The sequence below is a fragment of the Oenanthe melanoleuca genome, chromosome 2, assembly GCF_029582105.1.
Source record: "Oenanthe melanoleuca isolate GR-GAL-2019-014 chromosome 2, OMel1.0, whole genome shotgun sequence".
Lineage (NCBI taxonomy): Eukaryota > Metazoa > Chordata > Aves > Passeriformes > Muscicapidae > Oenanthe > Oenanthe melanoleuca.
In genome coordinates this window covers 873,830-891,352 of record NC_079335.1, presented here as the reverse complement: position 1 = coordinate 891,352, position 17,523 = coordinate 873,830, and the positions used below count along the sequence as shown (strand labels likewise).

At 57.6% G+C, this 17,523-nt stretch overlaps 1 protein-coding gene and 1 long non-coding RNA gene across 3 annotated transcripts in view; both read right to left on the bottom strand.

Moving 5' to 3' along the window:
- Nucleotides 1-1,269: 1,269 nt before the first annotated feature.
- On the bottom strand, nt 1,270-2,709 carry LOC130250308 (uncharacterized). The gene is made up of 3 exons (XR_008839961.1): nt 2,555-2,709; nt 1,973-2,011; nt 1,270-1,785 (listed from the first exon to the last, which is right to left on the bottom strand). It is a non-coding gene; the product is annotated as an uncharacterized LOC130250308 (long non-coding RNA).
- Nucleotides 2,710-10,498: 7,789 nt separating this feature from the next.
- The window catches only part of LOC130250283 (myosin-6-like), a 28,723-nt gene continuing 21,698 nt past the window's right edge, over nt 10,499-17,523 (bottom strand). For both annotated transcript variants that reach the window (XM_056485815.1, XM_056485816.1), the window contains exons 33-38: nt 16,244-16,447; nt 14,356-14,481; nt 14,003-14,278; nt 12,164-12,259; nt 10,941-11,075; nt 10,499-10,519 (exon numbers count right to left, since the gene is read on the bottom strand). In XM_056485815.1, coding sequence (XP_056341790.1) covers nt 10,499-10,519; nt 10,941-11,075; nt 12,164-12,259; nt 14,003-14,278; nt 14,356-14,481; nt 16,244-16,447 — 858 coding nt within the window. The remainder of the gene's footprint in view (nt 10,520-10,940; nt 11,076-12,163; nt 12,260-14,002; nt 14,279-14,355; nt 14,482-16,243; nt 16,448-17,523) is intronic.

Sequence of the window (17,523 nt, the reverse complement as noted above, 5' to 3'; positions counted from 1 at the left end):
GACGCCCCCTAAGCCAGAACCAAAAAGGGACTTTTCTCTCTTAAGTGAACTGAACTGATTATTTGGATGTATCACTGACTGAAGTGCTCTCTGTATGTTTGTTGGTAAGAAATGTTGAATGAAGGGGAGGAGGGAACAATCTAGGGATCTTATTCTGAATTTTTTTTTTTTTTTTTTGGTGTTATTAATAAATTTCTTCTCCTACCTTTCTAAGTTTTAAGCCTGCCTTGTCTCTACTCCTGGGTCCTGATCCTAAAAGAAATTAAATATATTTAATTTGGCAAACCCAAGTCACACCGTGGCACTAGATTTAATTGAAAGTGGACAGATAGGTAAGCCTTTCTGAAAATGATTAAAATTTCATTGGAAGAAACCTGGCTTGATTAAAATAATTCATTCTCTGTCATTTATATATTTGCTCAACTGTGCTTGCAATAAGAAAAGACGAATTTGATAAATAAATCCTGAAAAACGCAAATAATTCCAACCAACAACTTTTTCAAAGTCACAAAGGGAGGAAATTGGATTTCACCCAAAATTTCTGTTTAAATTTCTGATATTTCTAATATTACATTTCAAAATATCTGATATTTAATAATATAAAAAAAGTAATTATATAATTATAATACTATGCAATTCTATATTCTATATTCTATATTCTATATTCTATATTCTATATTCTATGTATTCTATATATTCTATGTATTTATATAATTACATATAATTATATATGTAAATAGTTATCTAATATACATATTATAAATACATATTATGTATATTGCACACATAATATAAATAATATATAATCTTATATAATAATTATAATAATTATATAATAGATAAAATTATATATAAAAATATACTATATATATATTTAATATAATCTGCATTTAAGAAATTTAATTTAATATATATTATATACATAATATAATTTTACCATAATATATAATAATTATAATTATAATAATTATATAATAATATACAATAATTAAATATTATTATGTAATGTATAATTATATATTATATAATATATATAATTTTATCTATATTATTTATATATATATTTATATATATTTAGTATATTTAATAATATATTTAATTTAATATTTTCTAATATTTATTTACTTTTGCCAATAATCAGACTCTGTGACCACCTGTGATTTTCAGTGCTTATTAAACAGTTATCCCTTGCATTAATTAAACAGAAACTTTCTAATTTTAAACTGTTATAGATTTTTTTGTCCATCACAGTTGGGTATTAGTCCAATACTCATATTTTGGTAAATTATTCGAATTCTCTTCTTCCACCTCCTTTTCCTCTTCCTCCTGCCCCCAGGAAATCCCGGAATTCCAGGATAATTTGGGATGGGAAAACGAGAGGAAAACTCACGGATTGAGGCAAATCCAGTTTAATAATTGGGAAGAAAAATTAAAATTTTGGGAAAGGGAGGGGAAAAAACCCCCAAAAGTGAAGAACCAAAGCGATGGTACATTCAGAGTCCCCCTGTCCCCTCTCTTGTCCCAATGTCCTGGTGGCACCTGGTGGCTCCAGTGTTGTCCCCTAACTCGTCCTGGCTTGGTGGCCACAGTGGCCACGGTGGCCATGGTGACTTTGGACACCTCGGTGGCCTCGTGGCTGGGGGAGGTGCCAGCAGCCTTGGTGACCACGGTGACCACAATGACCGGTGGTGATCTCGGTGGCCATGGTGGCTCAGAGGATCCCGGTGGCCACTGCCAGGGCTGTAGTGGCCAGGAGGAGCCCTCCGAGGTGGGGGGTGCTCCTGCCTGGGGGTGGAGGGGGAAAATGGGGGTCAGGTGGGGCTGGGGGGGACAGGGGGGTCACAGTGAGGAGTGACAGGGGTGACAGGGGGTGACAGGGGGGTCACAGTGAGGGGTGATGGGTGACAGGGGGTGACAGGAGTGACAGGGGTGACAGGGGGTGACAAAGGGGGGGTCAGGGGTCTCGGCTCACCCGTGTCGAACACACAGGGCCCGTCTCCACAGCGCTGCTCTGCTGAGGGGAGGGGACAGCGTCAGCACTGGGGGTGGCCTTGTCCTTGTCCTTGTCCCTGTCCCTGTCCCTCTCCCGTCTCTGTCCCTGTCCCTGTCCCTGTCCCTGTCCCCTGTCCCTGTCCCTGTCCCTGTCCCTGTCCCTGTCCCCTGTCCCTGTCCTTGTCCCCTGTCCCTGTCCCTGTCCCTGTCCCTGTCCCTGTCCCCTGTCCCTGTCCCTGTCCCCTGTCCCTGTCCCATCCCAGATGTGGGAGTCCCCATCCCGGTCCCCAGCAGGGAGTGTCCCTGTCCCATCATCCTCACTGGGTGTCCCTGTGTCTCCCCAGGGAATGTCCCCCTGTGACGTCACTCCACAGTGTTCCCACCCTCTGTGACATCACCTCGCAATGTCCCCGCCCCCCGTGACGTCACCTCGCAGTGTCCCCACGGAATGTCCCCTCTGTCACCTCGCAGTGTCCCCGCCCCCCGTGACGTCACCTCGCAGTGTCCCCACGGAATGTCCCCTCTGTCACCCCCCCGTGTCCCCGCCCCCCCGTGACGTCACCTCGCAGCCACTGGCAGTTGTAGTTGCTGAAGGTGCCGGAGGAGCGCAGCTCGATCCGCGCCCCGCCCCCGCCCGCGGTGACGTTGGTGACACCGGTGACCTCGAAGGTCTCGAAGGGCGGGATCAGCACCTCGTCCTCGTGCGGGAAGAAGGAGAACTCGCGGATGGGCACGCCCTGGCACGTGTGCACCTGGAGAGTGTCCCCAGTACCCGTGTCCTCGGTGTCCCCAGTGTCCCCAGTGTCCCCAGTGTCCCCAGTCCCAGTGTCCCCAGTGTCCCCAGTGTCCCCAGTCCCAGTGTCCTCAATCCCAGTGTTCCCGTTCCCAGTGTCCCCAGTGTCCCCAGTCCCAGTGCCCCCAGTCCCAATGTTCCCAACGTCCCCAGTCCCAGTGTCCCCTGTTCCAGTGTCCCCAGTCCCCATGTCCCCAGTCTCAATGTCCCCAGTCCCAGTGTCCCCACTGTCCCCAGTCCCAGTGTCCCCAGTGTCCCCAGTGTCCCAAATCCCAGTGTCCCAAATCCCCATGTCCCCAATCCCAGTGTACCCAATGTCGCCAGTCCCAGTGTCCCCAGTCCCGGTGTCCCCAATCCCAGTGCCCCCAGTCCCAGTGTCCCCAGTGTTCCCAGTCCCAGTGTCCGCAGTGTCTCCAGTGTCCCCAATCCCAGTGCCCCCAGTGTCCCCAGTATCCGTGTCCCCAGTGTTCCCGTTCCCAGTGTCCCCAGTGTCCCCAGTGTCCCCAGTGTCCCGAATCCCCATGTCCCCAGTCTCAGTGTCCCCAGTCCCAGTGCCCCCAGTGTCCCCACTGTCCCCAGTCCCAGTGTCCCCAGTCCCACTGTCCCAAATCCCAGTGTCCCAAATCCCCATGTCCCCAGTCCCAGTGCCCCCAGTGTCCCCAACCCCCCCCATCCCCCCCCCGTTTCCTGTGGGGTCCCGGCTCCGCTCCCCTCCCCCTCTCAGGGGTCACGTGACCGCCCGGGTTATTTTTAGCCCCGGGCCGGCCCCTCCCCCCTGATAAATTTAGGGTGGCCCCGCCCCCCCTCCGGGAGTGACTGGGAGGAACTGGGGGGGAACTGAGATGGACTGGGGGTGACTGGGAGTGACTGGGAGAGAACTGGGAGGGACTGGGAGGGGACTGGGGGGGACTGGGAGAGACTGGGAGTGACTGGGAGTGAACTGGGAGAGACTGGGAGGGGCTGTGGGGGGAACTGGGAATGACTGGAAGTGACTGGGAGGGAACTGGGATGGACTGGGGGAAACTGGGAGTGACGGCAGGGGAACTGGGAGTCACTGGGAGGGAACTGGGAGCGACTGGGAGTGAACTGAGGGTGACTGGGATGGACTGGGGGGACTGGGAGTGACTGGGAGGGAACTGGGAGTGAACTGGGAGGGACTGGGAGCACTGGGAGCTGAGCCCCTCCAACACCCCCAACACTTCCAGTGCTCCCAGTTCACTCCCAGTATCCCATTATCCCCTCCCAGTCCCATCCCAGTCCCTTCCCAGTCCCTCCCAGTCCCTCCCAGTCCCTCCTAGTCCCCTCCAATCTCCTCCCAGTCCATCCCAGTCCCTCCCAGTCCCTCCCAGACCCTCCCAGTTTCCCCATCAATGTCCCTTTGTCGCCGCTCCCGCCGGTGCCTGGCGCTGGGGGGGGGGAGGGGCGGGGATTCGGGGGGGTCACGTGGGTTTCCCCCCGCCCCTCCCCCACCCTCATCCCCACAGGGACCCGAAACCGAACAGGGACCCCCAAAATCCCCCCAAAAACCCCAAAAATCCCCCCAAAACCCCCCAAAAACCCCTCTGGACCCCCCCCGGGACCCCCCCCAAAATCCCTTGAGCTCAACTCCCCTAAACCCCCCCCCAGATTCCCCCAGGACCCCCCAAAATCCTTCAGGACCTCCCAGGGATCCCCCAAACCCACCCAGGACCCCCCAAAACTCCCCCAAAAACGTTCGAGCCCCCCCAAATCCCCCTCAGACCCCCCCATAACCCACCCAGGACCCCCCAAAACCCCCCAGGACACCCCAAAAACGGCTCAAACCCCCCCCAGGACCCCCCCAAAACCCCCCGGGACACCCCCCAAGACCCCCCTAAACCCCCCCCGACCCCCTAAAACCCCCCAGGACTCCTCAGGACCCCCCCAAAAATCCCCTCAGACCCCCTAAACCCCCCTGAACCCACCCGGGACCCCCCCAGATCTCCCCCAGGACCCCCCAAAAACCGCTCAAAACCCCTGAAACCCCCCCAGGATCCCCCAAAATCCCCCGGGACACCCCCCAGAGCCTCCCTAAAATCCCCAGGACCCCCTAAACCCCCCAAATCCCCACCCCGAGCCCCCCCAGACACCCCTCAGACCCCCTAAAACCCCCCCAGAAACTCCCAGGACCCCCCAAACCCCCCCCAGGACCCCCTAAAACCCCCCAGGACCCCCCAAATTCCCCCCTCCCCCCCCCCATGGAGGCCCCGGAGCTGCCGGGGGTTCTGGATCTGGGGGCGCTGAAAACCCCCCGAGGGCTGCTGCTGGCTGGGGAGCTGGTACTGGGGAAACTGGGAGCACTGGGAGCACTGAGAGGGGAAACTGGGAGCACTGGGAGCGCTGGGAGGGGAAACTGGGGAGACTGGGAGCACTGGGAGCGATGGGAATGGAAACTGGGAGGGGATACTGGGGATACTGGGAGCACTGGGAGCACTGGGAGCGCTGGGAGGGGAAACTGGGAGAGGAAACTGGGGATGCTGGGAGCACTGGGAATAGCACTGGGAGAACAAACTGGGGATACTGGGAGCACTGGGAATGGCACTGGGAGCACTGGGAATAGAAACTGGGAGCACTGGGAGCACCGGGAGGGGAAACTGGGGAGACTGGGAGCGCTGGGAGCACTGGGAGGGGATACTGGGAATGGAAACTGGGAGCACTGAGGATACTGGGAGCACTGGGAGCACTGGGAATGGCACTGGGAGGGGAAACTGGGAATAGAAACTGGGAGCACTGGGAGCACTGGGAATGGAAACTGGGAGCATTGGGAGCACTGGGAATGGAAACTGGGAGCACTGGGAATGGAAACTGGGGAGACTGGGAGCACTGGGAGAGGATACTGGGAATAGAACTGGGGATACTGGGATACTGGGAGGGAAACTGGGAGCACTGGGAGCACTGGGAGAACAAACTGGGGAGACTGGGAGCACTGGGAGGGGAAACTGGGAATAGAAACTGGGAGCACTGGGAGCACTGGGAGGGGAAACTGGGAGAGGATACTGGGGATACTGGAAGCAATGGGAGGGGATACTGGGAAAAGAAACTGGGAGCACTGGGAGAACAAACTGGGGAGACTGGGGGTACTGGGGATACTGGGAGGGGATACTGGGGATAGAACTGGGAATACTGGGGGTACTGGGAGCACTGGGAATGGCACTGGGAATGGAAACTGGGAGCACTGGGAGCACTGGGAGGGGATACTGGGGGCGCTGGGAATAGAAACTGGGGATACTGGGGACAGTGGGAGAACAAACTGGGAGCACTGGGAGCGCTGGGAGCATTGGGAATGGCACTGGGAGGGGAAACTGGGGATACTGGGGATACTGGGATAACAAACTGGGGATACTGGGAGTGCTGTGACCCCTGTGTGACCCTGTGACCTCTCTATGACCCCTCTGTGACCCCTGTGGTGTTTCTGTGACCCTCTGTGACCTTTATGTGACACTGTGACCTTTCTTTGACCTCGTGTGACCCCTGTGTGACCCCGTCACCCCTGTGTGACCCCGTGACCCCTCTGTGACCCCTCTGTGACCCCAGTGTGACCCCTCACCTGTCCCCAGGTGCTTGATGACCCCCATGTGACCCTGTGCCCTTTCTGTGCCCTTTCTGTGCCCTTTCTGTGCCCTTTCTGTGCCCTTTCTGTGACCCTGTGACCTCTCTATGCCCCCTGTGTGACCCCTGTGTGACCTTTCTGTGACCTTTCTGTGATCTGTCTGTGACCCCTGTGTGACCCCTCCCTGTCCCAGGTGCTCTGTGACCCCTGTATGACCCTGTGACCCCTCTGTGACCCCTGTATGACCTGTGACCCCTGTGTGACCCTGTGACCCCTGTGTGATCCCCTGTATGACCCCTCTGTGACCCCTCTGTGACCCCGGTATGACCCTGTGACCCCTGTGTGACCCTGTGACCCCCCTGTGACCTCTGTATGACCCTGTGACCCCTCTGTGACCCTGTGAACCCCCTGTGACCCCTGTATGACCCTGCGACCCCTGTATGACCCTGTGACCCTTGTGTGACCCCTCCCCTGTCCCAGGTGCTCTGTGACCCCTGTGTGACCCTGTGACCCCTCTGTGACCCCTGTATGGCCCTGTGACCCCCCTGTGACCCCTGTATGACCCTGTGACCCCTCTGTAACCCCTGTGTGACCCTGTGACCCCTCTGTGACCCCTCTGTGACCCTGTGACCCCTGTATGACCCTGTGACCCCCCTGTGACCCCTCTGTGCCCCCTCCCCTGTCCCAGGTGCTCTGTGACCCCTCTGTGACCTCTCTGTGACCCCTCTCTGACCCCTCTGTGCCCCCTCCCTGTCCCAGGTGCTGTCCCTGGCCCTGGTGGCCCTGCTGGCCCCCCCCGCCCCCCCCACGCTGGCCCCCGCCCTGCTGCAGGCCCTGGGGGGAGGGGCAGCCCTGGGGGGGCTCCTGATCAGAGACCCCCCGAGGATCCCCCCGGGGTACGGAGCCTGCCTGGTACGGACACACCTGGGGGGATGGGGACACACCTGGGACTCCCCTGGGGACAGCTGGGAACACCTGGGGACACACCTGGGGACACACCTGGGGCACACCTGGGGCAGCTGGGGACAGCTGGGACACACCTGGGGACACACCTGGGGACACACCTGGGGACACCTGGGGACAGCTGGGACACACCTGGGGACACACCTGGGGACATGGGACACACCTGGGACACCTGGGGACACACCTGGGGACAGCTGGGGACACACCTGGGGACAGCTGGGGACAGCTGGGGACAGCTGGGGACACACCTGGGGGGACAGGGACACACCTGGGACACCTGGGGACAGTTGGAGACACCTGGGACACCTGGGACACACCTGGGGACACCCATCCATGTCCTTATGTTCCCCCTCCCCCACCTTGTGTCCCCCCCATCTTGTCCTCCAGTGTCCCCAGGGTGTCCCCCCATTGTCACCACCCCCATTGTTACCACCTCCATTGTCACCTCCCCATGTCCCTGTGGTGTCCCCAAGGTGTCCCCCATTGTCCCTCATGTCCCCAGTGTCCCCAGTGTCACTTCCCCATGTCCCTGTGGTGTCCCCAAGGTGTCCCCCCATGTCCCCCTGGTGTCCCCAGTGTCCCCATTGTCACCTCCCCCATGTCCCTAAGGTGTCCCTAAGGTGTCCCCACAGTGTCCCCATTGTCACCTCCCCATGTCCCCCCGGTGTCCCCGTTGTCACCTCCCCATGTCCCTGTGGTGTCCCCAAGGTGTCCCCCATGTCCCTAGTGTCCCCAGTGTCCCCAGTGTCACCTCCCCATGTCCCCGTGTCCCCAGGACCTGCTCCGGGCCGTCAGTGGCACCCTCATCTTCCTGCTGGTGGCCCTGGTGGCCTTGGCCTCGTCCCGTGACGCGCTGGCCGCCACCACCTTCGTGAGTGTCCCCGAGCCCCGCCCCCCCCGGAGCCCCGCCCCCACTGACCGGGCCACGCCCCCACTGACTGGGCCACGCCCCTCCCGGAGCCCCGCCCCTGCTGACCGGGCCACGCCCCCAAAGTGACCCAGCCCCGCCTCCAACAGACCGGGCCACGCCCCCAAAGTGACGGGGCCACGCCCCTTTCCCCTCCCCCCAGACCTTCGGCCTCGTGCTCGCCTTCATCTTCGCCTTCGACACCTTCGTCACCTGCCGCACCCGGCTGGGGCGGGGACAGGGTGAGGGACACACCTGGGGACAGCTGGGCACACCTGGGACACACCTGGGGACAGCTGGGGACACACCTGGGACACACCTGGGGACAGCTGGGGACACCTGGGGACAACTGGGACACACCTGGGACACCTGGGACACACCTGGGACACACCTGGGACACACCTGGGATACACCTGGGGACAGCTGGGGACAGCTGGGCACACCTGGGCACACCTGGGCACACCTGGGATACACCTGGGCACACCTGGGACACACCTGGGACACACCTGGGACACACCTGGGCACATCTGGGGACAGCTGGGACACACTTGGGACACACCTGGGGATACCTGGGGACACCTGGGACAGCTGGGATGGGGTTGGGGACACCTGGGAAACCTGGGGACAGCTGGGACACACCTGGGAGACCCTTGGGTGGGATGGGGGACATTTTGGATGGGGCACACCTGGGACACACCTGGGGCGAGGACACCTAAGGGGGGACCGGGGACACCTGGGACCCCTTTGGGTGGGGCAGAGGGACACCAGGGACACACCTGGACACACCTGGGGACACCTGGAACCTGTTTTGGGTGGGGTTTGGGACACCTGGGACACACCTGGGCACACCTGTCCCCTCCCCCCACCATCTCCACCTGTTCCTTCTCCAGATCCCGACACGGAGAGCACCTGACGGCCGCCGCCCCACCCCCACTGTCCCCAATGTCCCCAGTGTCCCCCAGTGTCCCCACTGTCCCCAATGTCCCCCAATGTCCCCTCGCCCCCTGGCCCCGCCCCCCATGCCACAAATCACACCTGGCCCCACACCTGGTGCTGCTCAGGGTCGTGTTTTTGGGGTGGGGACATTGTGTCCCCCCCCTCGGCTCGTTAATTAAATAATTAATTAATTAATTAATGGAGGCATTAATGAGGGTCCCCTCGTCTTGGACGGGGGGGGGGAGGGGAGGGGTGTGGGGTTGGGGGTCACTTGTGGGGGTCATTGGGTCACTCGTGGTGGTGGGTCCATCATCATCATGGTGGTCACTCATGGTGGTCATTGGGTCACTCAAGGTGGTCATTGGGTCATTCATGGTGGTCATCGGGACACTCATGGTGGTCATTGGGTCACTCATGGTGGTCATTGGGTCATTCATGGTGGTCACTGGGTCACACATGGTAGTCATTGGGTCACTCATGGTGGTCATTGGGTCATTCATGGTGGTCATCGGGACACTCATGGTGGTCATTGGGTCACTCATGGTGGTCATTGGGTCATTCATGGCAGTCATTGGGTCACTCATGGTGGTCACTGGGTCACTCAAGGTGGTCACTGGGTCACTCAAGGTGGTCATTGGGTCATTCATGGTGGTCACTGGGTCACTCATGGCGGTCATTGGGTCACTCGTGGTGGAATCATGGGTGGTCACTCATGGTGGTCATTGGGTCACTCGTGGTGGTTATTGGGTCACTCATGGTGGAATCATGAGTGGTCATTCATGGTGGTCATTGGGTCACTCATAGTCATGGGTCACTCATGGTGGTCATTGGGTCACTTGTGTCATGATGGGGGTCACTCATAGTGGTCAATGGGTCACTCATGGTGGTCATTGGTCACTCATAGTGGCACCTTGGGTGTCACTTGTGGTCATTGGGTCACTCATAGTGGCCATTGGGTCAATTGTGGTGCCATCATGGTGGTCATTGGGTCACTCAGGGTGGCATCATGGGTGGTCACTCATGATTGATATTTGGTCACTCGTGGTCATTGGGTCACTCATGGTGGTCATTGGGTCACTCATGGTGGCATCATGGTGGTCACTCATAGTCATGGGTCACTCATGGTGGTCATTGGGTCACTCATAGTGGTCATTGGGTCAATTGTGGTGCCATCATGGTGGTCACTCATGGTGACATCGTGGGGGGTCACTCATGGTGGTCATTGGTTCACTCGGGGTGGGATCGTGGTGGTCACTCCTGGTGGTCGTGGGTCACTCCTGCCATGTGGGGGTCACTCATCACGGCGGCGTGGGGCGGGCGTGTCCCTCCTGGGGACGGGTCACTCCTCATCGTGCAGCTTCTGGAGGTGACAAAAAGTGTCAGGAGGTGACAGGAGGTGACACAAGGTGACAGAGGTTACAGGGGGTGACAGGGGGTGACAGGAGGGGACAGGAGGTGACAGAGATGACAGGGGGTGACAGGAGAAGACAGAGGGTGACAGGATGTGATGGGGGTGACAGGAGGCGACGTAAGGTGACAGAGGTGTCAGGGGGTGACAGGAGGTGACAGGGGGTGACAGGAGCTGACATAAGGTGACAGAGATGAAAGGGGGTGACGGAGGGTGACAGGAGGTGACAGGAGAGGACGGGGGGGACAGGAGGGGACAGGAGGTGACAGGGGGTGACAGGAGCTGACAAGGTGACAGAGATGACAGGGGTGACGGAGGATGACAGGACGTGACAGGAGGTGACAGAAGTGACAGGAGGTGACACAGGTCCCACCTTGGCGCCGATGTCGCGGCTCTTGGCGCGCAGTTTGTTGACCTGGGACTCGGCGATGTCGGCGCGTTCCTCGGCCTCGTCCAGCTCGTGCTGCGCCTTCCGGAACTTGGCCAGGTTGGTGTTGGCCTGTTCCTCCTGGGGGATGGGGGAGGTGAGGGTGGGGCACTGGGGAGGGCGGGGCCATAATGCCACGCCCACAGGTGGGATGGATTCATCCATCCATCATCCATCATCCATCATCCATCCATCATCCATCCATCCATCATCCATCCATCATCCATCATCCATCCATCCATCATCCATCCATCATCCATCCATCCATCATCCATCCATCATCCATCCATCCATCCATCCATCCATCCATCATCCATCCATCATCCATCCATCATCCATCATCCATCATCCATCCATCATCCATCCATCCATCCATCATCCATCCATCATCCATCCATCATCCATCATCCATCATCCATCCATCATCCATCCATCCATCATCCATCCATCATCCATCCATCCATCATCCATCCATCATCCATCCATCCATCCATCCATCCATCATCCATCCATCATCCATCCATCATCCATCCATCATCCATCCATCATCCATCATCCATCATCCATCATCCATCATCCATCATCCATCATCCATCATCCATCCATCATCCATCCATCCATCCATCCTTCATCCATCCATCCATCATCCATCCATCATCCATCATCCATCCATCCTTCATCCATCCATCCATCCATCCATCCATCCATCCATCCTTCATCCATCCATCCATCATCCATCCATCCATCCATCCTTCATCCATCCATCCATCATCCATCCATCCATCATCCATCCATCCATCCATCATCCATCCATCATCCATCCATCCATCATCCATCATCCATCCATCCATCATCCATCCATCCATCCATCCATCCATCATCCATCATCCATCCATCCATCATCCATCCATCATCCATCCATCCATCCATCCATCCATCATCCATCATCCATCCATCATCCATCATCCATCCATCATCCATCATCCATCCATCCATCCATCATCCATCCATCATCCATCCATCATCCATCCATCCATCCATCATCCATCCATCATCCTTCCATCCATCATCCATCCATCATCCTTCCATCCATCAATACCTCCATCATCCATCCATCATCCATCCATCCATCCATCCTCCACATCCATCCCTCCATCCCGGTCTCTCACCGCCTCCTCCGCCTGTCTCTTGTACGCTTTCACTTTCAGCTGCAGTTTGTCCACCAGGTCCTGCAGCCTCAGCAGGTTCTTCTTGTCCTCCTCCGTCTGTAGAACACAGATGGACACTTGGCCACAGTGACCACCAGCTCCGTGTTTTTGGCCACCCACATTTGGTCACCCAATGATTGCTCTGGGTCGTTTTTGTCCCTGTGGCCACCTGGTCACCATCTCTGCCAGGTGTCCCACAGGTGTGACAGAAGAGAGGCTGTGCTGTGGTGGCCTCGTCTCGCAGGTGAGTTTGACCCTCCCAGGTGGTGTCACCTGGTGGCTGAGCTCCATGACCCACCTCCATGGTCTCACCTGTACCTGAGCTCCTTGACCCACCCAGGGGCTCTCACCTGGTACCTGAGTCTCACCTCAATGGTCTCACCTGTACCTGAGCTCCTTGACCCACCCCATATTCATAACCTCATGTTCTCACCTGGTACCTGAGCTTCATGACCCACCCCATGTTCTCACCTCCATGTTCTCACCTGTACCTGAGCCTCACCTGGTAGCTGAGCTCCTTCACCCACCCCCATGTTCTCACCTGGTACCTGAGCTCCTTGACCCACCCCCATGTTCTCACCTGGTACCTGAGCTCCATGACCCACCCCACATTCTCACCTGTCCCCACATTCTCACCTGGTAGCTGAGCTCCTTGACCCACCCCATGTTCTCACCTGTCCCCACATTCTCACCTGTCCCCACATTCTCACCTGTACCTGAGCCCCTTTGACCCACCCCACGTTCTCACCTGTACCTGAGCTCCTTGACCCACCCCACATTCTCACCTGTCCCCATGTTCTCACCTGGTAGCTGAGCTCCATGACCCACTCCATGTTTTCACCTGTAGCTGAGCTCCTTGACCCACCCCACATTCTCACCTGTCCCCACGTTCTCACCTGTACCTGAGCTCCTTGACCCACCCCACGTTCTCACCTGTCCCCACATTCTCACCTGTACCTGAGCCCCTTGACCCACCCCATGTTCTCACCTGGTAGCTGAGCTCCTTGACCCACCCCACATTCTCACCTGGCACCTGAGCCCCACCCACCCCACATTCTCACCTGTCCCCACATTCTCACCTGTCCCCATGTTCTCACCTGGTAGCTGAGCTCCATGACCCACTCCATGTTCTCACCTAGTAGCTGAGCTCCTTGACCCACCCCATGTTCTCACCTGTCCCCACATTCTCACCTGTACCTGAGCCCCTTTGACCCACCCCACGTTCTCACCTGTACCTGAGCCCCTTGACCCACCCCATGTTCTCACCTGGTAGCTGAGCTCCTTGACCCACCCCACATTCTCACCTGGTAGCTGAGCTCCATGACCCACCCCACATTCTCACCTGTCCCCACGTTCTCACCTGTACCTGAGCCCCTTGACCCACCCCATGTTCTCACCTGTCCCCACATTCTCACCTGTCCCCACGTTCTCACCTGTACCTGAGCCCCTTGACCCACCCCATGTTCTCACCTGGTAGCTGAGCTCCTTGACCCACCCCACATTCTCACCTGGTACCTGAGCCCCACCCACCCCACATTCTCACCTGTCCCCACATTCTCACCTGTCCCCACATCCTCACCTGGTAGCTGAGCTCCATGACCCACCCCACATTCTCACCTGTACCTGAGTCCCTTGACCCACCCCATGTTCTCACCTGTCCCCACATTCTCACTTGGTACCTGAGCTCCATGACCAACCCCACGTTCTCACCTGGTAGCTGAGCCCCACCCACCCCACATTCTCACCTGTACCTGAGCTCCATGACCCACCCCACATTCTCACCTGTCCCCACATCCTCACCTGGTAGCTGAGCTCCTTGACGCGCCGCTCCGACTTGCGCAGCCCCTTGACGCTCTCGGCGTTGCGCTTCTGCTCGGCCTCCAGCTCGTTCTCCAGCTCCCGCACGCGCCCCTCCAGCTTCTGCAGCTGCTTCTTGCCGCCCTTGAGCGCCAGCTGCTCGGCCTCGTCCAGCCGCAGCTGCAGGTCCTTGATGGTCTGCTCCATGTTCTTCTTCATCCGCTCCAGGTGCGCGCTCGTGTCCTGCTCCTTCTTCAGCTCCTCTGCCATCATGGCCGCCTGGGGGGACGGGCGGAGGGTCCGTGGCACGTCCTCCGTGGTGGCCCCGGCGGTGGTGGCACCGTGGTGGCACTTACATCAGTGATGGCTTTCTTGGCCTTCTCCTCGGCGTTCCGGCACTCTTGGACGGCTTCTTCCACCTCGGTCTGCAGCTGGGAGATGTCACCCTCCATCTTCTTCTTCTGGTTGATGAGGCTGGTGTTCTGGGGGGACAGGGAGGGGCTCGGGCGGTGGCCCAGGGGCTGCTGGCCCGTCCCGCTGTCCCCCCAGGTCTGGGAGACTCTCCCGTATCGTGGCAGGGTCAAGGATCTTCTGGGGATCTGGGTGATGGGACGTGGAGGGAACCCAACCTACCTTGGACCAACCCTACCATCCTTGGACCAACCCAACCATCCTTGGACCAACCCTACCATCCTTGGACCAACCCTACCATCCTTGGACCAACCCAACCATCCTTGGACCAATCCAACCACCCTTGGACCAACCCAACCATCCTTGGACCAACCCAACCATCCTTGGACCAATCCAACCATCCTTGGACCAATCCAACCACCCTTGGACCAACCTAACCTTCCCTGGACCAACCCAACTGTCCCTGGACCAACCCAACTGTCCCTGGACCAACCCAACCTCTTCCAGACCAATCCAACCTCCTTCAGACCAAGCCAACCATCCTTGGACCAACCCAACCTTCCCTGGACCAACCCAACCCTCCTTGGATCAACCCAACCTTCCCCTGACCAACCCAACCCTCCTTGGACCAACCCAACCTTCCCCTGACCAACCCAACCTCCTTCAGACCAACCCAACCACCCTTGGACCAACCCAATCTTCCATGAAGAAACCCAGCCTTCCTTGGACCAACCCAACCCTCCTTGGACCAGCCCAACCTTCCATGAAGAAACCCAACATTCCTCGGACCAACCCAACCTACATTGGAGAAACCCAACCCTCCTTCGACCAACCCAACCTTCCTTGGACCAACCCAACCTATCTTGGATCAATCCAACCACCCTTGGACCAATCCAACCACCCTTGGACCAACCCAATCTTCCATGAAGAAACCCAGCCTTCCTTGGACCAACCCAACCTTCCCTGGACCAACCCAACTGTCCCTGGACCAACCCATCCATCCTTGGACCAACCAACCTTCCATGGAGAAACCCAACCTACCTTGGACCAATCCAATCTTCCTTGGACCAACCCAACCATCCTTGAACCAACCCAACCTCCTCCAGACCAGCCCAACCCTCCTGAGACCTCCAGGAACAGGCAGCACTCTTTGGTCCAGGTCAACTGGAGTCATCTTGGGGGTCTCCAGCTCATCAAGAGTTGGTCTTTGTCAACTAGATCTTCCTTGGACCAACCCAAGCCTCTTTGGATCTTTTTAGACCAACCCAACCTTCCTTGGGCCAATCCAATCTCCTGGGACCAACCCAACTCTCTTTGGACCAACCCATCACTCTTTGGACCTTTTTAGAGCAACCTAACCTCCTCCAGACCAACCCAACTTTCCTCTGACCAACCCAACCATTCTTGGACCAACCCAACATTCCTTGGACCAACTCAACATTCCTTGGACCAACTCAACCTTCCTTGGTCCAACCTAACCTCGTCCAGACCAACCCAACCATCCTTGGACCAACCAAACCTACCTTGGAGAAACCCAACGTTCCTTTGACCAACCCAACCATCCTTGGACCAACCCAACGTTCCTTGGACATACTCAACCTTCTCCAGACCAACCCAACTTCCCCAGACCAACTCAACCCTCTCTGGATCTTCTTTAGACCAACCCAACCTTCCTCCAACCAACCCAACCTTTCCTGGACCAACCCAACCTCCTCCAGACCAATCCTTCAGGAGAAATTTGGGACGTCAACTCCACACCACCCTGAGCCACCTCGAGCCATCAGAGCCACCCCTGGAGGTGGCCCCTGTGCTGGCAGGCAGGTGAGGTCTCACCTGCGAGTGGAGGAGCTGGACCCGCTCGCTGGCCTCGATCAGCTCCTGCTCGGCCAGTTTCCGCGCCCTCTCAGTCTGTTCCACCAGCCCCCGGAGCTCCTCCAGCTCCGACTGCAGCAGCGAGTTCCTGCGCTCCACCATGGCCACGTTCTCCTTCAGCTCCTCCCCGACCCGCGCCGCGTTGTCCAGCTGCAGCTGCGTGTCCTGGGGGGGCAGGGGGTGGTGGGTGCGGGTGGGAGGGGGGTGGTGGGTCCACCTGGCCGTGGGGGAGTGGATCACCTGGCCATGGGGTGTGGGATCACCTGGACATGGGGTGGTGGGATCACCTGGCCATGGGGGGGTGGGATCACCTGGCCATGGGGTGGGGGGATCACCTGGACATGGGGTGGGGGGATCACCTGGCCATGGGGGTGGTGGGATCACCTGGCCATGGGGGGTGGGATCACCTGGCCATGGGGGGGTGGGTTCACCTGGCCATGGGGGTGGTGGGATCACCTGGCCATGGGGGGGTGGGGTCACCTGGCCATGGGGGTGGTGGGATCACCTGGCCATGAGGGGGTGGGATCACCTGGCCATGGGGTGGGGAGGGGTGGTGGGTACCCTGTTGGTAGTGGGACCTCCAACACCCCAAGGTCTCCAAGGACAGGCACTTCCAGGAGCCCAATGTCCACCTGGACAGGTACCTCCAGGACCTCCATGTCCCCATGGACAGGTACCTCCAGGTATCTCCATATCCCCACAGACATTCATGACCCCAATGTCCACCTGGACACCTCCAGGACCCCAGTGTCCACCTGGACAGGTATCTTCAGGTATCTCCACGTCCCCATGGGCAGGTCCCTTCAGGACCTCCATGTCCCCATGGACAGGCACCTCCAGGACCCCAATGTCCATCTGGACGGGTACCTCCAGGTACCTCCTACACCTCCATGCCCCCATGAACAGGAACCTTCAGGACCCCAGTGTCCTCATGGACGAGTACCTTCAGAACCTCCAATGTCCACCTGGACACCTCCAGGACCCCAGTGTCCACCGGGGCAGGTACCTCCAGGTACCTCCTACACCTCCATATCCCCCTGGACAGGAACCTTCATGACCCCAGTGTCCTCATGGACAGGTACCTTCAGAACCTCCAGTGTCCACCTGGACAGGTACCCTCAGGTATCTCCATATCCCCATGGACCTTTATGACCCAAATATCCACCGAGACACCTCCAAGACCCCAATGTCCACCTGGACACCTCCAGGACCCCGATGTCCCCATGGACAGGTACCTTCAG